Raw genomic sequence first — 12776 nt, forward strand, 5'->3', positions numbered from 1 at the left:
GTGTTGAAAAACTGAACTGGAAATGAATTGCCTGGTTTTGCCTTTCCTCTAATAATTGAAAGCAGACAGATAAACTTTTCTATGGAACCTGACTTTATTCAGCTTAATTTCATTTTCACAAGAGTCCTGTGTAGAAGAGAAATCTAGTAAATGCTTTGAAAGCCAATACCCTTCATTTTCCATATTGCATCAACAGTGCCTTTACAGAAAAATGTTCAAATGATAAAAAAACAAGGAAGATAATCATCCATAATTCTATTATCTGTGCTGCTCAAAATGGAATCATTTTAATTATGTAAAGGGAGACAAAACAGAATCTAGTTCCTCAGTCATATTCTCACATTTAAGAACTCAGTAGCACCACGTAGCTGGTGATGGTTTTGAAAAGGGATGATCACAGAGTAGCTGTCATCACAGGAAGTCCTGTTGGACAGTGCCAAGAGAGAAACTTACTTTCTTGGCATGTAAAACCTGCTTTCTTTACACATAGTCTTCCCTATATAGACCTTTGGGTTTGTGTATTTATAGAATTATTCAGAAGGATCGTACTGTTTTGTTAATCTGCTTCCTTCAGTTGATAAGAAGACTGTAAAAAATTTTTATTGAAAATTTCAAATGTGTAAAGAGTAAAGAGAAAAATACTCATATCCATTGGTTCCTGGCTAGCATTGTTTTATTGAGGCTCTCACTCACTATTCCCCTCCTTGGATTTTATTTTTTAACCAAATCCCAGATACTTCACCCAGAAACTATCCAGTATTTCTTAAAAAAGAATCATACACTTCCTTAAACTTTAAAGATAAAGTCATTGGGCCATCATTGTAGCATAATGGGTAAAGCTGCTGCTTGCCTAGCTGGCTCCCATACAGGTGCCAGTTCGTGTCCTGGCTGTTTCACTTCCGATCCAGCTCCCTGCCGTTGGCCTGGGAAAGGCAGAGGAAGATGGCCCAGGTATTTGGGTCCCTGCCATTCACGTGGGAGACCTGGAAGAAGCTCCTGGCTCCTGGCTTCGGCCTGGCCCCGCTCTGGCTGTTGCAGCCATCTGGGGGGTGAACCAGCAGATGGAAGATTCCCTCCCTCCCTCCCTCCCTCCTTTCCAGATTTTATTTATTTGAGAGGTTACAGAGAGAGAGACAGAGATAGAGAAAGGTCTTCCATCCGTTGATTCACTCCCCAAATGGTTTCAATGGCCAGAACTGGGCTGACCTGAAGCCAGAAGCTTCCTCCAGGTTATCTACACAGGTACCGGGGCCCAAGCACTTGGGCCATCCTGTACTGCTTTTCCATGCCGTAGGAGAGAGCTGAATTGGAAGGAGTGGCCGGGACACAGACTGGTGCTCATAGGGGATGCCAGCGCGGTTGTTGCCTTCTACGTCACAGTGCTGGCCCCTGTAACTATTAACTTTCAAATAAATAAATATTTAAAAAAACCTGTAATCAGTGTTCATATTTTCTCATCTCCAATGTGATTTTTTACAGATAGATTATTCAAATCAATCGCATATGTTCCACATACTACAGTTGGCTAATATGTCTCGTGAGTCTAATCTATAGGTTTTTCCCTCCATTATCCTAAAACATTTCTACTTGCAGTTTGTTGAATATACCACTTTGAATGATTGCATTGTTAATCACTTAATTGATGAAAATTGATTCCAGTTTTTGCCGTCAAAAACCTGCCTCTGCCTTATCCTAGTGCTAAATATTTTAGTAAATTATAAATTATTTCCTTAGGATCAGTTCCTAGAAGGGAACGTGCTGTTTCTGTGGGCTGGTAATATCTTGAGGTGCATTTAATGTGGTACTGTTAGGTAAGAAAAGTAGACCTCCCTCTTGTTCTGAACCTTGGGGTCTTGTGTTCTTGCAGCAGAGACAGGAGGGAGCAGAGTAGGAGATAAGGTGGCCCTTGGGAATCAGTCATTGAGGATGGTACCTAGTCCTGACACTGGATGAGAAGGTTTTTAGAAACCGTTCATGTAGGCATTGACATGTAAACCAAGTCTAAGGTGGAAAGAATAGGTTGGACAATTTGTCCAACTTCACAAATGTGCTCATTACACAACAGGAAACACCAATTACCAAATCTCTTCTGGCCAGAAATCAGAGAAGTTGAAGTTAGAACTGAAGGGTTATTTGCTCACCACAGTTCTTTGTCCACTTAACCATGTTTTGATTCACCCAGATACGTCAATTTGATGCTGAGAAAACTGCACATATCATCATATGACACACTGCATACTTTTTCTTGTCTGTGTTCTGCTAGAATGCATGCTCTCTGAGGGCAGAGATTTTAATTTTTTTATATCTCTAGGTGCTATTTTACTTAGTATGTAGTAGGCACCCAATATGCATTGAATAAATGGCTGGCTATCTTTTTTTAAAAAATATATTATTATTTATTTTTAAAAGATATTGTTTACTTATTTTAAAAATTTATTTATTTAAATTTATTATTTGTTATTTATTTGAGTTACAGAAATGGAGAGACACCAAGAGAGATATTACATCTACTGGTTCACTCCCCAAATGGCTGCAATGGCTGGGGCTGGGCCAAGCCAAAGCCTGAAACTCTGTCGGGGTCTCCCATGTGGGTGCAGGGACACAAGGACTTAGGTTATCTTCTGCTGCTTTCCCAAGTACATTATCAGAAAGCTGGGTGGGAAGTGGAGCAGCCCGTACTTGAACTGGCACCCATTGGGGATACCGGCATCGTAGGCTGTGGCTATACCAGCTGCACCACAGTGTCTGTCCCTGGCTGGCTATCTTGAACTACTGTTTCAGTTTCCAGTGAACAATTTACTTCAGAAGGTGTAACATTACCTTTTCTTTATGGGCAAAGAGCTGGGAATGATCATCTCCAATGGAAATAAAACTAGCCTGAGTATTTTCCTGATTTACTATGTAATGTTGTTATTCCTATGTAATATTGTTACTCCACAAATCCTAGGAGTCAGTGATCTTAAAAAGTTCTCAAAAAATTTTGTTGAATAAACCCTAGAATAAGTGGCAGAAGGAAATAATACCTTGTTGATATAGATGTAATTTATTAGTAATTAGAATGTTTATTTTTTTAAAGTTTAAGATGTGTTTACATTTTAAAAAATTTTAAGATTTATTATATTTATTTAAGAGAGTTAGAGGTAGAACCAGAGAGAGAGAGAGGTCTTCCATACACTGGTTCACAACCCAAATGGCGGCAACAGCCAGAGCTGAGTTGAGGTGATCCAAAGCCAGGAGCCAGGAACTTCTTCTAGGTCTCCCACGCGAATGCAGGGGCCCAAGGACTCAGGCCATCTTCTACTGCTTTCCCAGGCCACAGCAGAGAGCTGGATCAGAAGTGGAGCAGCTCGGACTCTATAACTGGCATCCATATGGGATGTCGGTGCTACGGACCAGTGCTTTAACCCATTGTGCCACAGTGCTGGCCCCATTAGAATGTAATAAAAGCTATAGATGTTGCTATGGAAATTCTGGAAGACATGTATTAATGGCTTAATAGAGATTTGGAGTTGAGTATTTATAAATACTCCAGAAAAGCTGCAGGTGCTAAATTATTATTGTACATGTTCGATACTTAGGCTTTAAAGGTTTGGTGTCTGTAGCATCGTTTATTATTTCTGAAGCATTAACCACAGTTACAATTTTTTAAAAATGATTTATTTATTTGAAAATGCAGAGTTAGGGAGAAACACAAAGAAATCTCCAATCCACTGGTTCACTCCCCAGATGGCTTCTTGGAACGCCATCTGGGTCTCCCATGTGGGTGCAGGGGCAGGAGCACTGGAGCTATCTTCTGCTTTCCCAGGCACTTTAGCGGGTAGGAGGATTGGAAGTGGAGGTGGCAGGGCTCCAACCGGCACTCAAATGGGATGTTAGCATTGTAGGCGGCAGCTTCAGCCTCAGCACAATGCCTGCCCCTTGTAATGCTTTTCATCCTTTTTCTCATAACCCTTTGAGGCAAACACTAGTATTAGATCCATTTTACATATGGTGTAATTGCAGTTCAGGGCCTTGCCTAAGCCTAACAACTTAGAGTGGCATAGCTCATGTTCCAGCCTGGACTGTCCACTCCAGAGCTTGCTCTCTTAACCAGAGTTGGGTGCTGAAACAGGGCTGGAGTAACTGGTTTTAAAAAGCTTGGGTCTGGGGAAGCAGTAAGACTTGGAATGAGATTATGGCTCCCTTAGGTGCTGATTAGACTTGGGTAATTAAGTCTGCATTTCCTTGAATATAAAATACTTCTACCTCATAGTGTTGTCTGTTACTGGTTTTTTTCAAAATGAGTTGTACGTATTGAACTTGTTAGGCCTGTTTCAGCTGCTGCAACTGAAAGGAGCAAGTGTTAAGAATGAGATGCGAGACTGGCATTGTGGCTTAAGTGGCTGCCTGGGATGCCTGTGATCCAGTCCCACCTAAGACTTCTGATCCAGCTTCCTGTTACTGTGCACCCTGGGAGACAGCAGGCCATGTCAAGTACTTGGTTGGGTGGATGGAGAGTTTCTGGCTCCTGGCTTCAGCTCTGCTCTGGGTGTTACGGGCATTTGGGGAGTGAACTGACCGCTGGAAGGCTGATCTCTCACTTTCAAATACAGTGAAGTTTAATAGATGAATTGTAGTTCTGGGAAAGGTGGGTTTCACTCACACTTTGAGAAGTAATGACATGGCATCACAAACTGGTAAGAGATCAGTCTGTGTATTCGTCCATGCACTTTGACTTCTTTCAGACATGCAAACTACTTGTCCATGGTTAATTCAACACTATCGTATATCATCAATTTAAAGAAGATCGAAATTAATGAGTTTCCGGTTGGCCGTGTCCAGCTCGAGGGTCCAAACTGCCGTTGGCTGTGTGTGGGCAAGTTACTGAGCCTCGGTTAAGGCCCTTTGTAAAGTGTTGAGGTCGGTCTGAAAACCACAAAGGAACAGATCTCAGGCGTTACTCGGCGAGGGCTCTGAGAATGACCGCGAGGTCCCCCTGCAGGCAGCCCCCTCTGCCGCTGGCTGGGGAGGCAATTTCCACCGCACTACTAGGACCGTGCTAGCTTAAATCCCCTAGCCCCATTCACGATGTGTAAAGCTTCCAGGAAACCAGGAAAGACGCAGGGTTCAGGAGACAAAACTTCTCCCTCTTACTGCATCCGGGAGAGTGCTAACCAAAGGTTCCTTTCAGGCCCAGAGTAGGCGTGTAGCCTCCGGTGCTGGGCACATCGCAGCGCCACTTCTCAGCCTACCCGCCAACCCTCCGGCTTCCAATCCCTCTGAACCTAGGACCCAGGGGCTTCCGGGTACGCCCCGACCCCGCCTCTCCGCGCACCAGCACCCGCCATTGGCTGTGGGCGGCTCGACCCCGCCTCCACAATGGCCGCCGCCTGCCGCCGCGGCCCCTAAGAGGCTGCGGGGTTGCTGGTCTCCACGACCCATTCCCGGCTGCTGGGGCCGCCTGCTTGTGGCGCATGGGTCTTCTCCTAGGCGGGTCCCCATGCGCTCGGGCCATGGCGCGCTTGGGCGCTGTGCGCTCCCACTACTGCGCGCTGCTGCTGGCCGCGGCGCTCGCCGTCTGTGCCTTCTACTACCTGGGCTCGGGTCGGGAGACCTTCTCCAGCGCCACCAAGAGGCTGAAGGAAGCCCGCGCCGGGGCCCCCGCCGCGCCCTCGCCGCCTGCGCCGGAGCTGGCGCGCGGCTCTGTGGCGCCGGCAGCGGGCGCCAAGGCCAAGAGCCTGGAGGGCGGCGGGGCCGGGCCGGTGGACTACCACCTGCTGATGATGTTCACCAAGGCGGAGCACAATGCTGCGCTGCAGTCCAAGGCCCGCGTTGCGCTGCGCTCGCTGCTGCGCCTCGCCAAGTTCGAGGCACACGAGGTACTTAACCTGCACTTCGTGAGCGAGGAGGCCAGTCGCGAGGTGGCCAAGGGCCTGCTGCGGGAGCTACTGCCGCCCGCCGCCGGCTTCAAGTGCAAGGTGAGCGGGGCCACAGCTGGGGGCTCCTGGCGGGTGGCCCACGCCCGTCCTGGATACCATGCTGCGCGCTCCTGGAACAGCTGCGGGCAACAGCGGAAGGGGCTTCGTCGCCCTCCGCACTTCCAACGCCGGTAGCCCAATGCCCGCAGCCCAGCTCTAAATGTAGCCTGCTGGAGGCCTCGTCCGGGGGGCGTGTCCGGGGCCAGACGCGCTTGGCTGGTGCAGGAGGGGAGTGAGGGGTTCGTAGGCCGCCTTGCTTTCCTCTCCCACGTGAAGCGCTGCCCCGGGAGCGTGAACACGCCCCCACTGGGCGGCGTGGCAGGGTTCAGTGGCGCCTTCGGAGTCTGCTCCTCGTATTATGCCCTTCTGAGGACGGAACTGACCATTTGAGGGCACCAGCTGTTAGCCCGTCACGTTCAGCTCCGCATGGCCTTGGTGAGGCTCCTAAGGTATCTCAGTCGGGTCTGGCCACACCTCGTGCGAACTGTCTCATTTCCTCTCTGGTGCCCTCTCCTGCCCTTTAAGGGTCATGAATCCATTCAGAGAAAGCGCCGCTTCCTCCAGCTAAGCCAGAAGAAGCTCTGAGAGGTCGCAGTATGATGAGCTGGGAGAGCAGAGCTGGCCACCTTGTCCTGGGCTGGGCCCTCAGGTCAGCTCATGTGCCTGGCTCTGCTTGGCTGAGACTCGTGTGAATTGCCTCCATCAGATGGTTGCCTCCTTTTGACCTAAAAGTTACACAGAGGGGATCTAAGGTCGAATTTTTGGATAGGAGTGGAAGGTGGGCATAAAGAATGGAGGCTGATGTGAGTGGGGGAAGGTGGTGCCAGTGATTTGGCCAGGTGGGTAGCTCAAGGGAGCCACTGCTAGGATTCTGCAGCGTCCCACGGCCTGCCGTGGCTCCTTGTGGCCTGCGGAGTCAAACCTCAATTTCTTGGTAGGGCTGTCTGTGTTGTGAGCCTGACCCTCCATCTGGCTTTGTCTCTTCTCCTTCCTCTGCATGCACCTATCATCTTTTTTTTTTTTTAAGACTTATTTATTTTATTTGACAGTCACAGTTACACAGAGAAGGAGAGGCAGAGAGACAGAGAGAGAGGTCTTTCATCTGCTGGTTCACTCCCCAATTGGCCACAATGGCTGAAGCTGTGCTGATCTAAAGCCAGGAGCCAGGAGCTTCTTCCAGGTCTCCCACGTAGGTGCGGGGGTCCAAGGACTTAGGTCATCTTCTACTGCTTTCCCAGGCCATAGCAGAGAGCTGGATCAGAAGAGGAGCAGCTGGGATTAGAACTGGCGCCCATATGGGATGCTGGCGTTTCAGGCCAGGGCTTAACCCGCTGTGCCACAGCGCCGGCCCCTGCACCTTACATCTTAAATACACCTTTGCATGGGCTGTGCTCTGTCTGGGGTGTTCCTCCCTTCATCTTGGGCCCTTGCTACTCTTAGCTTTCACCTCCCCTGAGAATGCCTCTAGATTCTGGGGATGGTCCGTGTCCAGCCCTCCATAGCCCTCCATTCCTGCTCTCCCCCATAATATCCCATGTCAGTGTTTTTCCCTTTGTGTCACAGTTGCCCTTTTTAGGAGAGTATTTTTCTCTTTCCTGATAGGCCCAGAGGACAGTTTGCTCCCAGGGAGAACTGGCAGGGAGTTAAAACACCTCGGGAGGAGGAAGGCAGCCCCTTAGCTGCCTGTGGACAGATGAACCTGTTAGGAGCACTCCCCATGGTCAGGGAACGGTCTGAACTTTGTGCTGTAGAAGTCTGAGAATCCAGGTCCCGGAGCTCGTGGCTGGGGAGCCTGGTTCCAATGTCTGACCTGGGGTTTTTCAGCCTAGAGCCCATTCCCATTGAGCTAATTGGAATCTCAGGAGGTGGGGCCTGGCAGCCAGTCCAAGGTAAAGCTTAGGATCCTACCTAGTGTTTGAGAAATTCTTCGACAGTCTAGGGGAGACCAGTGGGTGCCCTTGGCCGTATCTGGGATTTGACCAGGTCGCCAGGCACCACCTGAACACCAGCATTGTCAGCTTATCACCTTCAGCCTGGGCCTGCTCCTGGCCATTGCCAGGACTCTCCCCTCCCCTTACCCTGAGCGGTAGGCACAGCTCTTGCAGCAGCCCCAGTGCTTTCTGGCTGTCATGCGTCTGCTTCTGTCCTCCCCACCCTCAGGGGTCTCTGTCTCTCTTCATTTCCAAGTCTTGCCCATCTTCCAGTACTCTCCCCTCCCGGGAGTGGCCCAAGGAGCCCACAGCTGAAAGCTATGCCGTCTTGTCTTTCCCTCTTGTACCTCCCTGGTGGTGACTCGATCCTGCCTGAACATCCATCCCCGTGGAAGATGCCTGCTACATAGTCGGCACCAGACTATGGTCCCGGGGGAGGGGAGGGTCTGGCCTTGGCCCAGGCTCCTGCCTTGACAGAGGACTTTCCTGTCCCTTGCTGGGCGGTCTGGCAGCTGCAGCCCTTACCGCAGGTGCGCACATGGCGCCGACAGCCTGTGGGAACCAGTCTGTCTCCTGCTGAGGCACAGGGTGCTTTTAGCCAGAGGCCATGGGCAGGTCAGAGTTTATCAGTCCTCCATCAAGTCACTCCTCCTCATTTTGAGTTCATATCTTGTGACTCTGTTTTTCCTTTGTGATAAAAGGTGTTCTTCCTTTAAGGGGTGATTCTCAAAGATTCCCTTGTGTTTGGGATTTAACTCTTTCTTTGGTTGGGAATATTCCTGAAAAGAGTGCTTCACACGTGCCCTTCCCCTGCCCACCATCGCTGGTGCCTGGCCTGCAGTTCTCCGCTCAAGTGTTAGTCCTTGGTAAACGTTCCCGGAGCCCCCTTCCTTCGTGCCATTTATTCCAGGGGTATTTATAGAATCACTGAATTAATTCGACTTCTCTTCAATGCTCCGTCCCTAGCATTTGATGTTACGCCTCACGTGTGTGTGAGTGAGTGAGTGAGAATTGCTTTCCAGTCCTGACGGGGAAGAAGGAAACTAGAGATTCCCACCCAGCTTGCATCAGAGCTGGAAGGGGCTTCAAGAGCCCGTAGCACAACAGGTGAGGTGAGAAGACGGTCCAAGCCACCCGGGAGCTCCTGGCTCTGTGGGGCTGGGCTGCTTCCTCGGCCAGCGTGTTCCCCGCCAGGAGCACGGCTTCCGGCTTCCTCTCTCCCAGGGCATACTGATTTCCCTGTGTCCTTGGGAAGAAGGCAGATCGAGCTGCCCACCCAGCCGTCTGGGACGCGGCACTGTGCCTGCTCCCAGAGCTTGCTTCTCGGGCTGCTGCTTCCTCTTCCTCCTCCTCCTCACCCCCTTCCCCCTCCTTTTTCCACATCCTCTCCCTTTCTTCCTCCTCCCCCTCCTTCTCCTCTTCTTGCCATTTTCTAGTGACAGAGAAACACCTTTTAGTAGCAATGGCTGCAAAATGAGATCCTAGAACACGGTTGGTGAGCTTAGATTGTATTTGGTTGTAGTCATCCTTCAGTGACCATAGGGGTTTGGTCCAGGATCCCCTCTCAGTTACCAAAACCCGTGGATGCCCAAGTCCCTTAGGTAAAGTGGCATGGGACTTGCGTATACTCTCTGTACAGTCTCTTGATTCTAAGACCTGATAGAACATACGCATAACAGTTATGTAACTGCGGTGTTGAGGGGACAATGACAGAAGAAACGGTCGGTGCGTGTACAGTACAGATGCGGTTTTTTTCTGAATATTTTTCATCTGAGGTGGATTGAATCCACGGATACAGAGGGCTGACTGGAATTCAAGATTAGCCAAAAACAATCCCCTGCACCACAACAGTCTTGTTTTGACTGTTCCTGAGAGCCTTCCAGAATCTCTGAGTTCTCTCAACAGTACAGAGGTGTTTATCACGCAGCAAACACCCGAACCTGCTGTGCTGCAGGCGCCAACCCAGCAGCTGCGCTAGTCTCTACAATAAGTTCATTTGCCAACTGGGCCAGAGTCACCTGGGCTCCCGGGGTGGCAGTAGCATGCAGAACCTGTGCCAGTGTGTGGTCAGCGTCTCGTGAGAGGGCCGGGGAGTGTATTTGGGTGAAGCTGGGCAGGCAGCGTGGGGGTTGCTGCCAGGGCTCTCCTGCTTCCCTCTCGGGCCCACTTGGGGCATCCTCCCCAGGGATGGCCTGGCACAGAGCAGGCATTCTGGAACCAGCTCTCTTTCTTCCAGGCTGTCGGGGCCTGCTGACCCGGGAAAGGCCGCTGTGTCCACCGGTTAAGGTGCTGCTTTACCACGTCATCCTGCCCTCCTGCGGCTCTCGGCTTCCCATCACCCCACTGCCATCCCCAGTTGTTCTAGCGTCCTGCACCCCTTGCCGTGGGCTGCAGCCTCCTCGGGCAGCCGCTTTCCTCCCTGGGCTCTCAGATAGCTGGTGCCTGCTCAGGGAGCTTCACGCTGGCCGGCTGCCCGAGGCATCCCGTCCTTGGAAAGCGTGGGTTGGGACCTGCCTCTTCTGTCAGGACAGACGGCGAAACCCAGGACTCAGTTTCTCATCTGAATGAGGCCCAGGGCTCAGCATTCCCTGGGGCCTCGGGGGCTTCTCTGTCCCTGTCCCTGGAGGTGACCCCTGCCTTGCTGGTCTGCAGTGGCTGCTTGAGCTGTAGCCCTCCGTCAGCTGGGTGCTTCCGCGTCTTGCTTTGTGTCCAGTCTCCTGACATGGTTCCATTCCGCTGACTTCTGGGAAGATCAGCACACTGAGCCGGCCTCAAAGCCCTTCCCGTGGCTCCGCACCGACAGGACCTGGTGACAGGTCATCCCACCTTCCCCATGGTGGCTGGCTCCCTGCACAGGTGCAGGAGTGTGCAGCAGCGTTGTGTCTTGGGGGTGCCAGCCCTGTGCTGTCCCCAGTTCCCAGCCCACATGTTCGCTTTCTGGAAAGGTCCCTGTGTGCTTCCTTTGCAGCTCACGTTCATGTGCTCATTTCAGCAGGTGCTGTGGTTGCTCAGCCCGTGCCCAGCACTATTCTGGGTGCGGGTGAGCAGAGTGGGCCCCGCCCTCGTGGACTTGCCACCTGGGGTTCACGGAGCATCTGTGCAAGGTGGGCTTTGAACACACGGGAGATAAGTGGGGTGTGGAGGGGGGCAGAGCTGTGTTGACAGAGCAGAAGGGGACAGGGCATGTGTGGCCTCGAGGGTGGGCCGCTAGTGGCTGTTCTGCATAGGTGCTCAGGTGACCTTGGAGCAGAGATGGAAGGAAGCGAGGGAGTGAGCTCCCTGGCTGAGAGCCGGCTTCAGTGAGAAGTGCAGCATGGGGGCGTCAGGTGGGAGTGCGCCCTGCCTGTGGGAGTGGCCACCTTACATACCTGTTTGCACCTCTCTCTCCCCGTCACTAGACTATGGTCTCAGTGAAGGCCACCCCTTGCCCACTTTTGTCCATGCCGAGATTTAGGGGAGCCCCATAGATCCCCATCCCTATTTCTGCTGAGTTCCGGGTGATGGACACAGTGGGCAAGCAGCCCGCTCCCCTGGAACACGGGATCCAGACTTTGGTGGGACACCGGCTCTGCCAGCCGGAGGTTCTGGAACAGGGCCGGCATGGCTGGGGCAGGCCTTCCTCTTGCCCCGGAAGGAGGAGTGGTGTGCCTAGTGGGCAAGAGCGTGGGGGGAGCAAGGGGCCGCAGCCCCAGTACAGTAGGAGTGTCCTCCATGTCCGTGTGGAGCTGTGGAGGTGGAGGCACCTCGCAGGGCCCCCACTCCTACGTGGACGTGGACGACGCATGTTGTTCATGTGTACTGCCAACGTGTGCTCTGGAGATGGAGCAACCCAGCCTCGGGCTCCAGCTCTGGAGGAGGGCGAGGGGGGGTGGGAGAGGGGACATGAGCGGCCGTGGACCACAGTATTGCAGGGGTGCCTGGAACCGAGTTCTGGGGGATCCCAAGGGACCGTAAGACGGGGCCTCAGCTCCTCACAGGGCCCCAGTGTGACCCTGAAGCTGCTTGTTCCAGGAATTTGCTGGCGACCTGGCGCTGGCGCTGCCGGTGCGGTCAGTCACTCAGCTCTCACTGCGGCAGGCGCCCTGCACCGACTGAAACTTGGGAATACGTTGTGGCAGTGGCAGTCAGGAAAAGAGGTGGTCAAAGAAATGTGGCCGGAAGTGAGAGCAGCTCTTCGTAAAGAGGCTGATCTTTTATTTTTATTTATTTATTTATTTTTTGAACAAATTTTACGAAACTACATTTGCAGCTTTATTGATACACACAGACATTTCTTTTTGTTGTGTCTTTGTTTCTTTTTTTTTATATTTTAGCTCCCATATGTGAGGGAGAACATGTGGTATTTGTCTTTTTGTGTCTGGCTTATTTCACTCCGCATGATGAGACTGATGCTTTATATGACAGTATTTGGAGAATGGTGCATTTAACAGTGGCGCTCTTTGAAATTATAACATGCTCATGAAAACAAGCAATTTAATAGTTCATGTGCCAATGCACATTTCTCATGTAAAACTTTATAATTGTGGATCTCTACAGAATAACTTTGTATAGTTTTATATCAAGTATAATAAGCATAATCCCACAAGTACAAACAAAAGTTGGTAGAAAATATGATTAAAAGTTTATTTTGGTGCAAAAATTGAAACCCATGCATTTTAGTCATAATCCACATTTTTGGTGAATTCTCTGAAAACTCTTCACATGGATTTCAAAAAATTTTGCACCAAAATAAACTTAATAACCAACTTCCTGAAGACTCTTCCTTTTTTATTTAAAAAAAATTTTTTTGAAAGGCAGAGTTACAAATAGAGGTAGAGAAAGAGAGAGAGAGAGAGAGAGGTCTTCAAGCCCCTAGTTCACTCCCCAAATGCTATAACAACTGGGGTTG

General features: G+C 50.9%; 1 protein-coding gene across 1 annotated transcript in view; it reads left to right on the forward strand.

The window, feature by feature from the left end:
- Nucleotides 1-5420: 5420 nt before the first annotated feature.
- XXYLT1 (xyloside xylosyltransferase 1) overlaps nucleotides 5421-12776 on the forward strand; it is a 143563-nt gene continuing 136207 nt past the window's right edge. The window contains exon 1 of the mRNA XM_008266698.4: nucleotides 5421-5957. Coding sequence (XP_008264920.2) covers nucleotides 5454-5957 — 504 coding nt within the window. The 5' untranslated portion in view covers nucleotides 5421-5453. The remainder of the gene's footprint in view (nucleotides 5958-12776) is intronic.

This window comes from Oryctolagus cuniculus, chromosome 4, assembly GCF_964237555.1.
Source record: "Oryctolagus cuniculus chromosome 4, mOryCun1.1, whole genome shotgun sequence".
NCBI lineage: Eukaryota > Metazoa > Chordata > Mammalia > Lagomorpha > Leporidae > Oryctolagus > Oryctolagus cuniculus.